At 47.0% G+C, this 17,809-nt stretch overlaps 1 protein-coding gene across 2 annotated transcripts in view; it reads right to left on the bottom strand.

The window, feature by feature from the left end:
• The window catches only part of HK1 (hexokinase 1), a 282,452-nt gene that overhangs the window by 215,902 nt on the left and 48,741 nt on the right, over positions 1-17,809 (bottom strand). For both annotated transcript variants that reach the window (XR_014018997.1, XM_081268136.1), the window contains exons 9-14: positions 15,972-16,205; positions 12,733-13,037; positions 11,235-11,383; positions 10,773-10,892; positions 9,078-9,173; positions 8,316-8,415 (exon numbers count right to left, since the gene is read on the bottom strand). Coding sequence is in view for 1 of the 2 variants with exons in the window: in XM_081268136.1 (XP_081124262.1) it covers positions 8,316-8,415; positions 9,078-9,173; positions 10,773-10,892; positions 11,235-11,383; positions 12,733-13,037; positions 15,972-16,205 (1,004 nt within the window). In the remaining variant the exon portion in view is untranslated. The remainder of the gene's footprint in view (positions 1-8,315; positions 8,416-9,077; positions 9,174-10,772; positions 10,893-11,234; positions 11,384-12,732; positions 13,038-15,971; positions 16,206-17,809) is intronic.

The following is a 17,809-nucleotide window of genomic DNA, read 5'->3' as shown; positions in this document are numbered from 1 at the left end:
CACATGTGACACCTGGGGGTCGGCTGACTCCCACACCTGAGGCGTCTACTCCTCTTTCCTGGCAGGATGGGCTCTGCCTGCTCAAGCTCTCCACACACTTCAGAAGACAGCCCAACTTTCTAACGCAATGGTTCTTTACTTTTTGGTACCTTTCTGAAAAATCTGATGATGATGTAGAGATGAAGGAACAGCTCTCTGAGTGTTACCACAAATGCATACATGCCATCGGACATACGGTTTCCAGGGCTCAGGGGCTTCTGGGTTCCACTCCTCAACTCCCTAGAGCAGGGTGACTCGGAGTGGCCATGCAAAACTGGGGTGGGACCACAGATGGTTTTCTGTGCCAGTCCACAAGGAGCCAAGTAAAGAAATTGAGAGGACACATTCACAGCAGTTTTAATTGCCATGATACATACCCAGGCTCATGGTCATGTCAGAGTGTCCACTTTATGCTTTGAATTAGGCCTTGCTGCTCTGCCACTGCAACTTATTTTTTAAATGGACATCTTTCTTTCTCTACCTCTCTCCGGGCTCCTCCCTAATCCCTGCCCCCTAATCTCAAGGGAAACAGAATTACTTGTTTCCCCATCCTAGGCAGAGTTTACCTGTCCCTGAGTACACACCCACTATAGGAATGAAATAATTCAGACTTGGAGATGGTGCTAGAAGATCTCCACCAGAAATGACTATCACCCAAACTAACAAGTGAATTACAGCTCTGGACACAGAACCATGGAACGTAGCCTTTGAGTCACCTCTTTAAAAGCCTGATGGGCAGAATCAGCAGCCTCTGGGACAGGAGTCCCCTGTGCTTCTCCTTTGCAAGCAAAGCAATAAATCTTCTCTTTCCTTTTTCTTAAAACTGTGCCCTTGTTATTGGATTGGCACTGGGGATGAGGACTGAGCTTTCGGTAACAAATCTGGGGAAGGCAGCCCCCACTCCAGCTTTCTGGGCAGGCCCGGCTCTCCAAGCAACCCCATGTCCATTCTGAGGATGCAAGGCGGCTGGAGAACTGGTTGAGCGCCAAGTGCAGGAGGGTGAGGAGACAGGTAATATGCCTTGGGTCGAACCAGAGGAGCTGGTGACTAGAGCAAGGGACTGAGGGACTATGCCAGCAGCTGCCAAAGCTCATTTTGCTTTGGAGAACTCCTGCCTTCTCTCAGGTTGTTTCATCTTGGTCCACTTTGGGAAAAAGGAAAGTGAACTCAAGTAGTCACAGTACCCTTGGCCACCTGTTCAGTCCCCCAGCGTACACACCAGATCCTTGATTCCACACATTTGTTTCCTCTTGGTAGGGACATCTGTGGTGCCACTGGTACAGGAGTCATGGTTAAGCAGGACTTGAGAACCTAGGGATATTTACTCCCTTCTGGTCTGTTCTAGCTTCTCATCTGTTTGTTGGCCTTGGTTTTGGGAATTCCTTCTAATTGTCTGTGTTTTTCTTTGAATCTGTTACTGCCACTTTTAAGACATGGGCAATACTGTGCTGGTCCTACAGGAAGTCTCTTGGTAAAGATGTTGGCTGGTCTGTCTGGTTTAAAGGTTCCTGTGTGTCAGGTATGGTTTGGGGAATCCTTTCTGGTTGTCTGTTTCTTTTTTATACAATCTTGCAATTGGAGTTGGTCTGTCAGAGGTAAAGTAAGTGGAAGAGAGGGCCACCTATAGGTATAAACCTGCCTAAGGAAAAGATAATATTTTACTGTAACAATCTAATTGTTTGAATAGCTTTTTAACAGCTTTCTGAATTTCTCTATGACCTTGCAGATGGAGTTGGTCTGTCAGAGGTAAAGTAAGTGGAAGAAATTTTTATGTGCAGGCCTGTTTTATTTTATTTTTTTAAAGGGGGGGGGAAAGAATTTTTTAATACTTATTTTTAGTTTTCGGCGGACACAACATCTTTGTTTATGTGGTGCTGAGGATCGAACCCGGGCTGCACGCATGCCATTTGAGCGGTTACCGCTTGAGCCACATCCCCAGCCCAAGCCTATCTGTTTTAAAGGTTCCCGTCTGTCAGCCATGGCTAGGGTGATCCTCTTTTGTCTGGCTCTGTGTTTTTGTATGTTACTGGCCCTTTAAGACACGGGCCATACTGCCCAGATCTTACCTGCAGTCTCTTGAGAAGAGAAATCTTGGTTGAATTGGTCACTGATAGGTATAAGCCTGTCTAAGAGAAAGATGCTTTACTGTAACACAATCTGGCCTTTGAATGGTTTTCTGGATTATTATACTATCTTGCAGTTGGAGTTGGTCTGTCAGTGGGTAAAGGATAGGCAAGAGATTCTGTGTGTGCAAGCATTTATGCAGTTGCACGATAAGGAGCCTGAACGGTCAGGAACTAATTTGGATCCCGAAAGCACTTCCTCTGGTGTGCAAGGACAGCAGGACACAGGAGAAAAGGTTTAAGAAGACTTAAATCCTTTAAACCCAATTCTGACACTCCCAGCACCGTTTCTCAGCCCCAGGTCATCTCCATGTGGGTCGGGGACACCAGCCCTGGGCTGGGGGGAAGAATCCCAGGAAAGCTGCCTGGGCTGTAGAAGAGTGGCCACAGACAGCCTGGCCTCTGCCCTACCTTCCAGCCCCTTCTGCTCACGAGGACGGAGGCTGCTGGCCATAAAGGATGTGGCAGTAGGTTCCAGCACTGTTTATGACCTAGGGACAAGGAAGAACCTCCCCTTTTCAGATCTGACAGGACACCCCATTTGGCCAGGGGATATCCGTCACTGGGGCAGAGCAATTCTTGCTATAACTATATCCCATCAAACTAAATGCCTGGGGAGACTGGTAAACAACTGCATCCAGAAAAGAAAAAACAACAACAACAACAACAAAAAAAAACCCAACTGTGTTTTGCCCAGGGATCTTCAAGGAAGGCTAAAGAAAAGGGTGGAAAGGGCCTCCTCCACTGATACCAATATGCCTTGCGTAAGAACAGGGCCTAAAAGGAGGTTCTGGGTACAACTGACTGGGGAACTCACTTAACGTTGACGGCACTGTGATCCTAATAAGGGACACAGGTCAGAGTCAAAACTCTCCTGTGCTCCAACTCTCTGAATGCCACCTGGGGGAAAAAATATTCAGGCACAGTTTTTGTATAGGGCAGACGGTCCAACCCTCTCCTGGGATGAAATCTGTTGTGTGAATTAAGTCACAGATAACATTAATAAGGACTGTTTCAGAATATGAATTTAAGAAAGGGTCTGAAACTAAAAAAAGAGACGTTAAGAAAGTCAGAGGTGTGGAAATATATTTTAGTATGAAAAAGTCAAAGGTAAAGGAAATGTTTCTGGATAAAAAAGTATTTTGTCTGGTAAAGTAATATTCTTATGCTAAAGTCCAAAAAGAAAAACAGGACAAACCCAAGAACAGAAACAAGTTGCGAATGTTTAAGTCAGTGCGGAAGGTAAATCTCAAACGGATAAGAAGCAAGGTCTGCAATACTGATCTGCTCTCATCTGTCAAGATAATTTCTTGTATCTGTTAGGTGTTGTTACTTAGGGAAACTAAATCTTAAAGGAATTAGGGTCTGTACCTGTTTTAAAGTCTTTTAAATGATTACATTATACCTGGTTAAATAAACAACTGTTATTTTAGGTTATAACAATATAATTGACACCCTAAGTATATGGGACTAGGTATATGTATACATCTGAGAACTATGTTTGTATGAGACTTGTCTACATGTTAAGTAATGAAATGAATATCATTCATATTCATATAAATGAATAATGTTTCATTTTATGTTATAAAATGAAGTGTATGTAAGTCTACGGCAAGGTAACCAATAAGTGTTCTCTTTTATACTTTGTATCTGACATAGAAGGGACACACTGCCATTTGAAGACCTGTCTTATATCTGTTTGCTTTGACTAAGTCAATTTCTGATCCTTAGCTCTGTTTCCTAAATATATAAAGAGATTTACGCCTATCCTTTGATTTTTGCTAATACTGCTAACCCACACAGACCTGTGATTATTTTCTTTCCCATATATTGTAGATTCTAAATTTTATTAAAAGTTAAACTTAGTTAAATTTAAAGCTTAGGAGAGCACTTTACCAAGTTGATATTCTCCAAACTAAAATTGTCTGTACAATATCTCCTTCAGATTTATAAAGAAATAACAAATTTGGTTGGTATTTGTGTCATTGAATATTTTATAACTGGCTAAAGGTAACCTGTTGTTAATAAATTATATATAAAATTTTTGTGTTACACTGGGATGGGAATTTAAATGTACTTTTGGAAGGTAATAAGGAGAGTCGGATTTATTCAAAGGTTGACAATGTGGAATATGAAAACATTCTTTCATCTCTTCCCCCAAAGGGAAGTTGAGAGCTCTCTCTGCCTCTGTTTATGTTTCAGAGGCAATGTATTATGTTAACTGATTCGGATAGACTTGGGAAATAACACATGAGAACTTTGTAGAAAGATATTTTAAAAAGGGGCAAAGAGCAGATTCAGAAAACACTTTTCAAGATTTGTCAAGGGGCCAGCCTGGCTTGAGTTAAGGCTCTGCTTCTCATTCTTCTCCATTTTGGGATGGTTCGGAAGTAGGCTAGAATTAAGCTTATTTAAAGTTGTGTTCAAAAAATGGATTTTTGTTGTTGTAAAGATTACTGTGAATTCAAAGTAAACAGGGAATGTAATACAAAATTTAATTAAAGCTTTGAGTAAAATTTTAAAGGTGTTTAGATTTGTAAAAAGAGTTTTTAAAAAGTAAAACTTGTGCCGAGCCTGGTGGTGCACGCTTGTAATCCCATTGACTTAGGAGGCTGAGGCAAGAGGATCGTGAATTCAAAGCCAGCTTCAGCAATTTAGTGAGGTACTAAGCAACTGACTGAGATCCTGTCTCTAAATAAAATACAAAATAAGGTTGGGGATGTGGCTCAGTGGTTGAGTGCCCTTGAGTTCAATCCCCAGTAGCCAAAAAAAATTTAAAGTAAAACGTGTATGTAATTGAGTTGATAAATATGAGTTTTTGCAGAGGCTAATCAGAAATCAAAGCTACATTAGTGTTTGTTTTATATTTTCCTTGGAAAACTTTATCAATTGTTGCCTGTTAGTATTTTGCAGAAATATTGCTTCTAACAGAACAACCTGTATTTGAGACAATAAGCCATCAGGGAAGATAGGATACTCTACTGACCTCCAGTACTAATACTAACTCCAATTAAATCAAAGGGGTAACTATAAAATTATAGATATTGAAGTTATAACCTGTTTCTCCCACTTTAAGACTGGTGAAACTAGCCTGCTGGGTGTTTAAACCCAAAAACTTGGAGACCAAAGTCAAGGAAGTAAAAGGGCCAAGGAAAAAGCAGCCAATATTTCGGCACTTGCCCTCTGAGGTAAATCAGGACCCAGAGAACAATGGGACCTGCAACTCTGGTGAGTCACTCAATCTGCCCATCAGGGAGATCAAGAGGACCCTAGAGAAAAGAAGCCAACCAGTGCACATTCCGCAAAGAGGAGGGTCACTGGGGGAAATGTCTCTGAGGCTTCCAAGAGAAGCCACGGGTGGTCGGCAGGACCCTGACTCATCCTGGCAAGTGGCATCCCTGGCAGAGAAAAGTTAAAGGAGCCAAGAGGCTTCACACACATTCCCAAGAGTGATCTCTGAGGAATCTCAGCTGATTCTTAACAGTGGATAGGAAAAAGGTCAGTTTTAGCCAACCTGGTCTTAAACACTTAGCAGGAGAGTACAGCCGAAGCACACTCCTACTGGGGCTGGTCAAATCTCTGTGCATAAGATGAGATATTACCACCAGAGATTATCACAGACTGAAGACACTTAGTAACATCTTTGACTCCTACTGGAGATGTATATTTGTATCAGCTCTGCCAAAAGTAAAGCTGAAAACTATAAGGGAAGGGTCTTAGTGTGAGATTGAACTCATTAAAAATAATGATCACAAAGGACTCTAGAGTCCCAGGTTTATCCTGGGTCAATTTGAGCCTGATCTCCTAGACCCTACAAATTCTTCCAATTTCCTACATAGATAATTTGATCTGTGTTTCCACTGATATGATTACGAGTTACTGTCTTCATGGTTTTCAGAGACTGGCTGAAATACCAATTGCTTTTGTGCTAATTGTTAAAGTAATGCTTTGCTGTCTTGTTTATTAGTGTCTTAGCATCATCTCTGCCCTACGTATGCCTTGTCCAGTTGTCTATCAACTGCCATCATGGCCCTCTGGACTGCCCGGATGCTGAATACCCTTAACTGTCCATGCTCTAACTGATAAGAATTTGGGTCACTTCACCCAACTTTACCCTCTCTCAGCAGGAGGCAGCTTAGAGATGTCATCACCCCTTTTCCATAGAAATGGAATATGGAAATGGACAGTGGGGACATGTAACACTGCTCCACTTTATGCTCTGAATTAGCCCTTGCTGTGCTGACACTGCAACTTATTTTTACAATGCACATGTTTCTTTCTCTTCTTCTCTCTCTCCTGCTCCCTAATTTCAGGGGAAACCAGATTACCTTTCTTCCACATCCTAGGCAGTTATCTGTCCGTAAGCACACACCCACCACAGGAACAAAGTAATTCAGACTTTGGGGCCCCCTGTTCCCCATGATGGGCAGACTCCCAGCCTTTGGGACAGGAGTCCTTTTTTTTCTTAAAATCATGTCCTCATTGTTGGATTGGCATTGGGAACAAGGACCAAGCTTTGGGTAACAGTCATTGGACTGAAAATTTAAAAACCAACCAACCCAGGAGTCCTTCCCAAAGGTATCTCAATATGCACTTGAATCACCTGGGAGCCTGTGATGATGCGGATCTGACTTGGGAGGCCTGGGGTGGGGCCCAGGGCTCAGCCCCTCCTAAGTGGTAGGGATCCTATGACCCAGGTGGGACCTAGGTGAACTCAGATATGCCCCCGGCCAACCAGAAGTGCCAGGTCACCTTTATCCCCACTGAAGAAACTTGAGTGGCATCTGCAGACTCTTTTTTTTTTTTAATCTTTTTTTTTTTTTAAAGAGAGAGGGAGAGAGAGAATTTTTAATATTTATTTTTTAGTTGGCGGACACAACACCTTTGTTGGCATGTGGTGCTGAGGATTGAACCCGGGCCGCACGCATCCCAGGCAAGCGCGCTACCACTTGAGCCACATCCCCAGCCCCCATGCAGACTCTTGATGTTACTGGATTCCTATGTTTTTTTTTTTTTTTTCTTAGCTTCTCATTAAAACATATAAAACAGAAAGCAGAGAAGCCCAAGAAATGGAAGGTGGAGGAGACGTACTTGCCCACGGGGGTTCTGAGCAATCAACTGATGGAGGAAAGAAAACGGCTGGTGCCAAGCTGTCCTGAACTAGACAGGCCTGGCTCCCAGGTAGAAAGTGAGGACCAGCCTGCAAGAGGAGAATGTGCTGTGTCACCCTAGCTTTGCATGTTCTACCTGAGCCCGTCCCCAGGCAGAAGGAAGGGAAGGGCTGGGTGGAGGGAGCTTTGCTCAAGAAAGAAGAGATAAAGCCCCTGAGCCAGGCCCTCGCCCACCTTTCCTAGGGCTGCTTCCTGTTTTTCTGAACTTCAACAGAAGCCAAAAGGTCCTCCTGGCACAGAAGAGTGGCCTAATGGGGTCACTCCAGATACTCTGCAAATGGAACCCAAGGCAGGGAGACGTTCCTCCCTGTCCAAGTTGAGTCTGCAGATGCTGGCTGTGAGGGGCCTCTGCCCAGTGCCCTCTCACATTAGGAACAGATCCACTAGACAAATGGTCTCCTCACAGCCTAAATCTAAGCTCCTGAGGCCCAGACCCCTGCCAGGTGTGAATACAAGGGAAAAGGCTGCAGAACTCACAGGTAACCATTCTGTAACCTTCTTTAGTGACTAGGACCCTCACTAACAGTGGCTGCTGAGGGTAAAATGGCACTTGAGGCCACTCTGGCCTTTTCCAGCTAGAAGCATTGTCAGGAGAAAAAGTGATTTTTGCTTCCTTTCCAGTCTGACTCCCACTGCTGCACTTCCTGGGAGCCCCTCCGTACAGCCCAACAGTGTTGCCCTGCCAGCCAGGACAGCGCCAGGTACCCCACCCTGCTCACCCAGGCCACAGGGCCTTTGCACTCTCTCTTCTGGAAAGCCCCGTTCTTAACGGTCTATCACAATCCATGTGCAGCACCATGGGGGTCCTGGGGAGGGATAACCCTCCAGAGAACTCTGAGGTCTTCGTCCAGCACTGAACTCTAAAGGGACAGTACAGACAGATTGTCCCAAACCGAGGACCAAGCTACTGAGTCCAGGTGCCAGAGAGAAGAAAAACCCAGTTCTCCCTTGACCAAGAATTGATGCTTCCCAGAGCACCCACCTACAATAAGTCCAACCTCACAGCTGGGTTCCTCATAAGCACATGTCATCATGGTGCCCACCGTGTCGTTGACCATAGCCACCACATCCAGGTCAAATTCCTTTGAAAAGAAAAGGGACACTGCTTTAGGGAGGGGGTGGCTCCAATCCTGCTTGTTCACTGCTGCATAGTAACCAGTAAACTGCTAAGGCTTTGTTCTAGAATGGGTGCCGTCAGGAGGCAGGGGCAATCCTATGACTATGTCCTGAGTTCTGACATGATCATGGATGACTCTGTCTAAATCCGTCAGGCCAACAGGGCGACTGTGCCTAATGTGTCTTGTACTCGGGGACACTGAGTTCAATAGAACACCACGTCCTAGTGACAGTGCAGGCCAAGCCCCACTGTAGACAGCTCTTTATGGCAGTCATGATTTCACCTTTCTTTAAAAAAATACCTCTCTGGGCTGGGGTGTGGCTCAGTGGCAGAGCGCTTGCCTAGCATGTGTGAGGCACTGGGTTCAGATTCTCAGCACCACAGATCAATAAATACAATAAAGGTTCATGGACAACTAAAAAATATTTTTTAAAAAATACCACTCTCTTAACAACACAAAACTTATAACCCTGGTCTCAATGCAGCAGTTGGGTGAGGAAATGGGGATCTTATATTACCCACATCGTAAACTTCTGTATTGTTCAAATTGCTTACAATAAGCAAGCAGTTTTTATATCCACCCCCCTCCCCCCAAAAGAGTTTTTAAAACGTTCTTTTGATAGTTACCTCTCTCCTTTTTATCGCATCCCTTAGTAAAGTGGCTACATTGTGACCCACACAGTCAGTTGCCTTAAAACCCTTTGTCCAGGTGATCAGGATTCCCTGAAATGTGAGAGGCACCAGGAGGAGAGTTAGGCCATTTACCCTTCTGGGCAGAAGACAAAGTTTCACACCCTCCTCCCTCCCAAGTCAACATCTGCTGAGGACTCCCACCCAGACAATGTCCAAGCATCCGAGTGCCAAGCCAAGAGAATGTCCCTTCCCCTTCAGGCTCCCCACCCCCACCTACTGCACACACAGCTGTCTGCTTTTTAAAATTTTTTTGGTACCAGGGATTGAACTCAGGGGCACTTAACCACTGAGCCACATCCCCAGCTCTCTTTTTGTATTTTATTTAGAGACAGGGTCTCACTGAATTGCTCAGGGCCTCACTAAGCTGCCGAGGCTGACTTTGAACTCCTGATCCTCCTGTCCCAGCCTCCTGAGCTGCTGGATTAGAGCATACACCATGGTGCTCGGCAGCTGGCAGCTTTAAAAATGCCCTCTTTGCAGTTGGAGAAACTGAAGCACATAGAGTTAATGGCTATGTCCAAGTCCCTAGGAAAATGGCAATACTGGGATAGGGGGTGTAGAACACCAGGCCCTGGGTTCAATCCCCAGTATCACACAGAAAGGAAAAAAAAAAATGGCCATACTGGACAATTCTTACACAGGTTCTTAGCCTGGTGGCTGCCATGGCATGACCCACTAGCTCCCCTGAGGAATTTACTGACTACCTAACTGAAAGAAGGCATAATCTTAATAACTCCTGTACTAGCTCAAGTAAACCTCAGCTTCATTGGGTGGAAGTTGCACACTTGCTGGGGGGAAAAAAGCCACAGAGGCAAAGTCACTATGAGGAATATAAGGTGATAGTGGAAGCAAACTGCTTGGAGAAAAATCATTAAGGCTTTAAAAACTGCAAAAACAACAACACACATTTATATAGATCCAACTGCTCAGCTCTAAATTAGGAGGAGCCAGCGCCAAAGTCACAGTGCAGGACGGCATTTCGTCACCCTCCCTGGCTCTCCCAGCACTGCCAATCATGCCTCAAACCCTGGCCCGCAGCCCCCTCCCTGGCCACGCCCCCATTTGCAATGCCCGACTTGTTTGGATACAAGAGAATAACAACTCTTCCAAGAAACAGGCTCAGTCCTGCCTGGGTGAGGGCGCAACCACTCCCTGTGCCCGCATGCACCCAGCCACGCCACCCCGCCTGCACGGGTGCTGGATGCAAGCGGAAAGGTGGATCCCTTGGTGCAGTGAGCTCCCTGAGGACAGGAACAGGAACCCTCAGCTCTGTGCTCAGAGCTTAGTCCTCAGCCCGTCCTGGGCCCTGTTTCATCTCATCTATCAAATGAGCATGTATTAAGCCACCATCCAGGTGACACTCCAGGGAACACAGAAGAGGGTGAGGAGGTTCTTGGTGCCTGGAGGCCCCAAAGGCTTCACAGAAGAGGAGATTGCTGTCAATAATGCCAGAGGAGAGGAGGGCTCAGGATGCTCTGGGGTGGGTAGAATAAAGCCTGGGTACACTCTCCGGGCCATGGAAGCCAAAAGCAGACACGTAGGGGTGACAACGGAGCCTGGAGAAGGCCTCCAGGGCCAGCCCACTGTGGCCACGCAGGTGCCATCATTGTTCCAAAGGAAGAGACTCACCGCATCCAGACTCGTCTGCTTGCAAGGAAATGAGAAGGTGAAGCCCAGAGGCATCCGGGGGCCTTTGATCCCCATGTAGTCCAGGAAGTCAGAGATGCAGGAGACGATGTGGTCAAACAGCTGTAGGGGACAAGAAGGGATCACCCAGGCTCTCTCTGGTTTCATACTTTCAGCACACACACAGAGGCACACAGGCACGTAGGCACACAGGCACGTGTACACACACGCATGCACACAGAGGCACATGCAGAGTAAGCCCCTTTCTCCAGGATCCACCAGCCACCAGAGCACTGTGGACCAGGCAAGGCTGAAAATACCCAGTGCTTTTGGGCCACAAGGGAAGAAATGTACAGCTGGGGGCATCCCTGCTGGCAGGTGTTGGTCCTCACGAGACCACCGGCACCTCCAGGCCTGTGTGTGCCGTGCACACACTACGGACATGAAAAAGCAGATCCGACTCACCTCTTCCCCAGTGCCCTGCATGATCTCAAGGGGAATGGCATAGATTTTATTGTGCATTTCCACTGTTCTCTTTTTCCCACTACGAATTTTCACCAGCAGGACACGGAAATTCGTTCCTCCAAGATCCAGGGCCAAGAAGTCACCATGCTCTGTTAAGAGTAAAGAACACAAAGAATGCCACAAACTGCTACGTGCCTCTGGGCAGCTGGCAAGCCCTAGACTCCAGAATTGCAAGAGGAGGGTCTCCAGGCTGCACACGGGGCGGGGGGGGGGCGCGAAGCTGGAACCACCGGACCAGTACACAGCGTGGGCTCTGAGGAGGGGTGGATACTAAATCACTGTCCACAGCCACCGAGTCACACTGCAAGGACAAAAGGCCCCAGGAGCGAACTGCCTGTCACAATAACAAACAAACTTCACAAACCCTATTAAAAAGACTCGCACCGATGCCCTGATTTTAGGGAACTTCATACAAAAATGAATAATTCATGTCAACGTGTGGAGTGCTTGCAGAAGTAGCCACTATCCTTCCCACCAAAAGATGGGGGTCTGTTTCTCCTCCCCTTGGATCGTGGGTCCAACGAATACGGCAGAAGCACTGCTAAGCCAGGTCCTGACCTCAGCCTCCAAGAGGCTTTGAAGTCATTTTCTGTCTCCAGGTGGATCCTGCTGCTGCCACTGAAGAGCCCAAGCCCAGTAAGTAGCCTGCTGGAGGGTGACCCACGTAGCCAAGCACCCTGCACCCCAGCAGGTCACCCTCCCAGCTGACCGTCCAGCTGACTGCAGCTCAGGAACGAGTCCAGCAGAGATCAGCCAAGCCTGGACCAGAGAAGCAGAACCATCCCGCTGACACAGAGACTCGTGAGCAACAATGAATGCTTGCTCGTTTATGCCACTAAGTGTCCTGCTCTGGCCAATCATGCATCATTAGTGCAAATAAGTAACTTACACAGAAGATATTCATATCACAAACACGCATTATTCCGAGGATCCACCCCAAAGCTCTTCAGATTCTGCACAAAGCTCAGCTCCAATAAGAATCATGGAGGTGGCATTGGGCACTGGATGGTGTTCTTCCATCTGCCTAGATGTGACAAGCTCAGGGCCCCTGCCTCCTTCACACACACCCTGCCGGGATTGAAGAAGGCAGCACTGTGTGTTGATTCTTCCGACGCTTTGCCATGTTTGTGAGCCAACCTAGAACAACCTCAGGGCCCATCTTCCTTCTACGGTGAAACCAGCTCCCTAATTCTAACACGGCTTTAGAGACAGTGCTGGACCAGGAGGTTGGGCCAGAGGGATTTAGCGGCCCTGAGCCACACACATACGACAAGTCAGTGGTAAACACGGAGAAGAGTCGGAAGGAGCTTCCCTCTCCTGCCAGATCGGGCATCACTAGTGCAAACGCATCCACTGGAGGATCCACCCCCTCCCAGCTCTGCAGTGACGGGGTCACTGTCATGAGCAGGAGGACCTGGCAGTCCCAACAGGCCCTCACCGGTCCCATCTGGGGTGCTCCGGACAAAGGAGGGGAGCATCTTGACCACAGCCTTGTCATTTGTCTGCTTCCTCAGCCCCATCTCCATCTCGGTCCGCATCCTCCTCTTCACCTCCAGCAGCATCTCCTTGGTGAGGCGAAAGTGGGCGAGGGTCTCCTCTATCTGCCGGTGCTGCTCAGCCAAGCGGTAGGCCACGGCGGTCACCATGGCGGCCCCCTTGCCACTGCCGCTCTCCGAGAGGAGGAAACGAACATCGGAGTCGGGCACCAGGCGCCTCAGGGTCTTGTGGAAACGCCGAGAATACCTGGTGAAGAAAGTGGAGTGGGCGCGCCGCGATGGCTGGACTGAGCCACCGGTCAGGGGCCTCTTGTGGTGCTGGGGATTGAACCCAAGGCCTTGTGCATGTGAGGCAAGCACTCTACCAACTGAGCTATATCCCCAGTCCTCTGGTACCCCTTTTCTTTTTCTTTCTTTTTTTATGGAGTGGGGTACCAGGGATGGAACTCAGGGACGCTTAACCACTGAGCCACATCAACAGCCCTATTTTGTATTTTATTTAGAGACAGGGTCTCACTGAGTTGCTTAGTACCTTGTTAAATTGCTGAGGCTGGCTTTGAACTCGCTAATCTCCTGTCTCAGCCTCCCGAGCCTCTGGGATTACAGGGGTACATCACTGTGCCCAGCTTGGTACCCCTTTCTTTCACCACACTCTAGTTCCATTTCTACACTTGTTTTTTTTCATTACACAAGTCCTATACAACCACTTTAGAAAAAAAAAGCAAATGCAGACAAGGAAAACGGAAAAATAGCCAGGTTTGGTGGTGTATATTTTTAATCTCAGCTACTTGGGAGGCTGAGGCAGGAGGATCACAACTTGAAGACCAGCCTCAGCAACTTGGCCAGACCCTGTCTCAAAATGAAAAATAAAAAGGATCAGGGCTGTAGGTCAGCACTTGCCTAACACGTGCTATACCCTGGGTTTAATCATCTGTGCAAAAAAAGAAAAACAAAATTGCCCACAATTACCCATAAAAAGATCCTCATTATTTTATAAGTAATGAATACAAAAAATTCAAAGTCCAGAGATGTTGTCCTCCACCATGTCAAGGAGACCACCTTGCTACTCAAAGCACCGTGCTTCAAAGTCAGATCTGAAAACAAGGGTGAGCACTACCATGTCCGCATAAGTGACCTTGAGCTAGTAACTTGACCTTGGAGTAAATGCGGATCAGTGTCTGTGTGACAGTGTTCTGTTGGAAACTGAATAAGGTAATCAACATGCTTACGTGAGTTACTGGCACTGAGGAAGGACTCAAAATAAATAATTACTCTTGTTTTTTTTATTTTCACTTGGGTTCTTTCTTTCCCTCCATCCCCACTCCCAAATCCTGGACATTCTTAGTGGCTGGAAAAGATCTTGAGGACAGGATGGCGTAAGACACAGAACTTGTGCTCTGCAGTGTGGAGGCTGCTGCCAAGGGGAAGAGGAAAAAAGGTTTCCCAAAATATTAACAGTAGTCGACTCCAACGGATGAGAAGTAGAAGGGCTTCTATTCTTTTTGCAACTTTTTAAACTATCTCAAATTTCCATCCTGAGTAAATATTACTTCTGAAATGAGAAACAGTGCAAAAACCGAATTAAAGTCATTGTTTAAAATGTGAAGTTGCAGATGGAAAAACGTTTCTGGATACAGCTCACGGTGATCGTTGCACAATAAGAATGAACACATGGGCTGGGGATGTGGCTCAAGCGGTAGCACACTGGCCTGGCATGCGCTGGGTGCTGGGTTCGATCCTCAGCACCACATACAAATAAAATAAAGATGTGTCCACCGAAAACTGAAAAATATTAAAAATTTCTCTCTCTCTCTCTCTCTTTAAAAAAAAAAAAAGAATGAACTCATGAAACATGCCGCATGTTTCAAGATGATTAAATGATATATTTGATGTTATATACCTTTTATCACAGTAAAAATAATGTGATGTTGCAAATCTTGTCCAGAAAATTTTTTTCAGGGGTGGGGTGGGGGGTACTGGGAATTAAACCCAGGGGCACTTAACATTGAACCACATCCCCAACCCCTTTTATTTTTTATTTTGAGACAGGGTCTCGCTAAGTTGCTTAGGGCCTCACTAAATTGCTGAGGCTGACTTTGAACTTGTGATCCTCCTGCCTCAGCCTCCCAAGCTGCTGGGATTACAGGCAAGTGCCACCATGCCTGGTCTCTTGTCCAAAAATTAGCCAAGAAATTCTAAAGAAAAAGCTGGTACGCTGGTGTGTGCCTCTAATCCCGGGAACTCAAGAAGCCGAGGCAGGAGAATCACTGGAGCCCAGGAGTTCAGGGCCAAGGCTCACCAGCACCATGTGAAGGCACAGTATCTGATACAGTATCACTTTGTGTGAAATACATGCACAGAGGGAAACTACCTGAGGTCCTGCATACAAAACCCATGCCACAGGCAGTCCGTTCTTAAAACTTTTCAAACAAATAATTAAAATTTGTCTTTGCTACCAGGGATAGAACCCAGGGGTGCTTAACCACTGAGCCACATCCCCAGCCCTTTTATTCATTTATTTATTTATTCATTTATTTATTATTTTTGGAGACCGAGTTTCATTAAATTGTTTAGAGTCTTGCTAAATTGCTGAGGCCTGGCTTTAAACTTGAGATCCTCCTGCCTCGGCCTCCTGAGTCGTTGGGATTATAAGCGTGCACCACCACGCCTGGCTCAAGTCATGTCCTTAGTGGCCTAGTAGGCTCTGGAAGCTAAGGTTGGCCAGGGATTGGAGACGGGCCAAGGCAGCCAACAGACAAGAAAGCAGCAAGTATCAGTGGGGACCACTTACTTACTATCCCTCTGGTCTCAAGTGACAAGTTCCCCACTTAAAAAAGGAATGGCCAAGGAGCTGGGGAATTTTATCAGGAGTTTCTGAAACAAGAATATGGGTGGTGTACCTACAACCTAAACTACAAGAAGGATGAAGTTCCTCCTGATGAAATGCAGATGAGCTACAGACACATTCCGCCCAGCGCCCCTGCAGCTAGAGATAAGGAAAGATACCAATGGCGTTTGAGGTAACACCAGAGAGAATCCACCGAGGCCGAGCCTCCCCAAAGGGCAAATTTAGCCTCTTTGCCCAGAACCAGACATGTCTTGTCTGCAAAACAAAACAAAACAAAAAACCTTTCATTGGCTGCAAAACTCTGAGAGACAAGTACAGCAAAGGCAGACTCACTGTGGGTGCGTCTTGTACAGAGAGCCATCCACACCAACCGTGGTCCGCAGCCTGGGGGTCCCCTTGTTATCACGCAGGCGGTTCAAGATGGCACCCAGTGTGGCAGCCACCAGGTTGGCAGAGCGGAAGGACACAATGGTGCACACGTGCTGGACCGAGACACAGTCGTCGTCAGATGGCTCCACTCCCAGGCGGGTGAGGATTTCTTTGGCATTGTGGAGGCCTTCCTTATTCCTGTGAGGTTGGAGCCCAGAGCTGGTGAGTAAGGGACCAGCCAGGCAGCGCAGAGCACGGGGCCTCCAGGCTGACCCTGACTCACCGGGTGTGCAAACTGTGGGACCGGGAGGTCCAACACCTCCAAGAGCCCAGGGAGGAAGCAACTCCCCAACACACACCTGCTGATGGCAGGGACAACTGTTCGGCTGGGTTCTGGTGCCAAGTGTGGAGGGGAGCGCATGAGCAGGGAGGGCCACAGCTGCTTCTGCCCAAGCCCAGGACCAGGGGAGGCCTGGGGGACAAGGCTGCTCATGGGGTCTGTGAGCTGCTTCTTACCCTTCCTGGGGTTTTTCTGTCAAAATTTTAATCTCCCACGTGCATGTCTTGTGTAGTTTTTGTGAGATTCATTCAGAGGGACTTTACAGTTTTGCTGTTATCGTACCTGGTCTCTGAAAATTACACACACAAGTACACCGCCCTTTAACGACACAGTGATCTAACAGGTTAACATCGGGGGACACGGAAGAGGAATGTGCAGGAAGGAGCCCTGGTGCTACCTTTGCAGATTTTCCCCAAATCTAAAATTATTCCAAAATGAGAAGTTTATTTCAAAAACATATAGACACACTTTAATTATTGTGAATAGACAAACATAATGGACTTTTCTAATATTATCTCCAGATATTATTCACTTCCCTACAGACTTTGAGGAGAATTCTCCACAAAGACATTTATCACTGGCAAATGATGACAATTTTATTCCTGTTTTGATTGTTATGCCTTTAACTTCTTTTAAAAATGCTTTTCAGTAGGAGTCTTAACTCCAGCCCAATGGTGAGTCGGAACTAGTGACATTGTATTGATTTTTCGAAAGAAGGCATCTAACATCCATGCTTATAGGGTGTTTTGTGGAGAAAGCCTTCATTAAAATGTAGACATGCTTTCTGGGGCTAGGTCAAGTGCATTTTATGATCCTTGCTATGTAAAGAGCTAGAAGCAGACCAAGAAGAAGGCAGGTATTTCCTGACTTCACACAGGACTGAGTCAAGCCGCTGCCCTGCTCCTACTGGACCCTCCCCCAGACCCCTCTGTTCTCAGGCACCCAGGAGACTTGCAAAGAGAGATGGCTGGAAACTCAGCAGCAGGGTTCCCTGCCTGATGCACCCCTGCACTAACGGCTCCTGAAGGAGGACGACACTAGGACAAATTCCAGGGCACAGATTTACTCATGCCCAGAAAACCTGCTTCTGCTCCAACCACACAGAAGCTGATGTGCGTGGGAGTTCCCAGGACCACAGAGGGGGCGGGGGAAATGACTCCTTCCTGTGGGGATGCACCAGCACTCCTGGCACTGAGGATGGCGGCACGCTGGCCTTGTCTTTATGTAAGTGGCCCCAGGAAGCCACGGGACACCTCCTGAACCTAGGGGCACACGGAAGCCAGCCACAAGAGCACCGGGATCAAGCCTACCTACGTCCCTCTCAGAGTGAAGGCCGGGGACTAAGACTGAAGACAGTGGACTCCCGGTTTCTTTGGGGATGCCAAAGGCAAGCGATGAGGTTGTCCCTTGTCAATCTACCCAATCTCATCTGTTAAATGACTGTTTCTCAAACTTGTTTCAG

Source organism: Spermophilus citellus, assembly GCF_964194105.1.
Source record: "Spermophilus citellus genome assembly, chromosome: 15".
NCBI lineage: Eukaryota > Metazoa > Chordata > Mammalia > Rodentia > Sciuridae > Spermophilus > Spermophilus citellus.
Note: the sequence above shows the minus strand (reverse complement) of the source record. Positions and strands in the feature narration are given on the sequence as shown.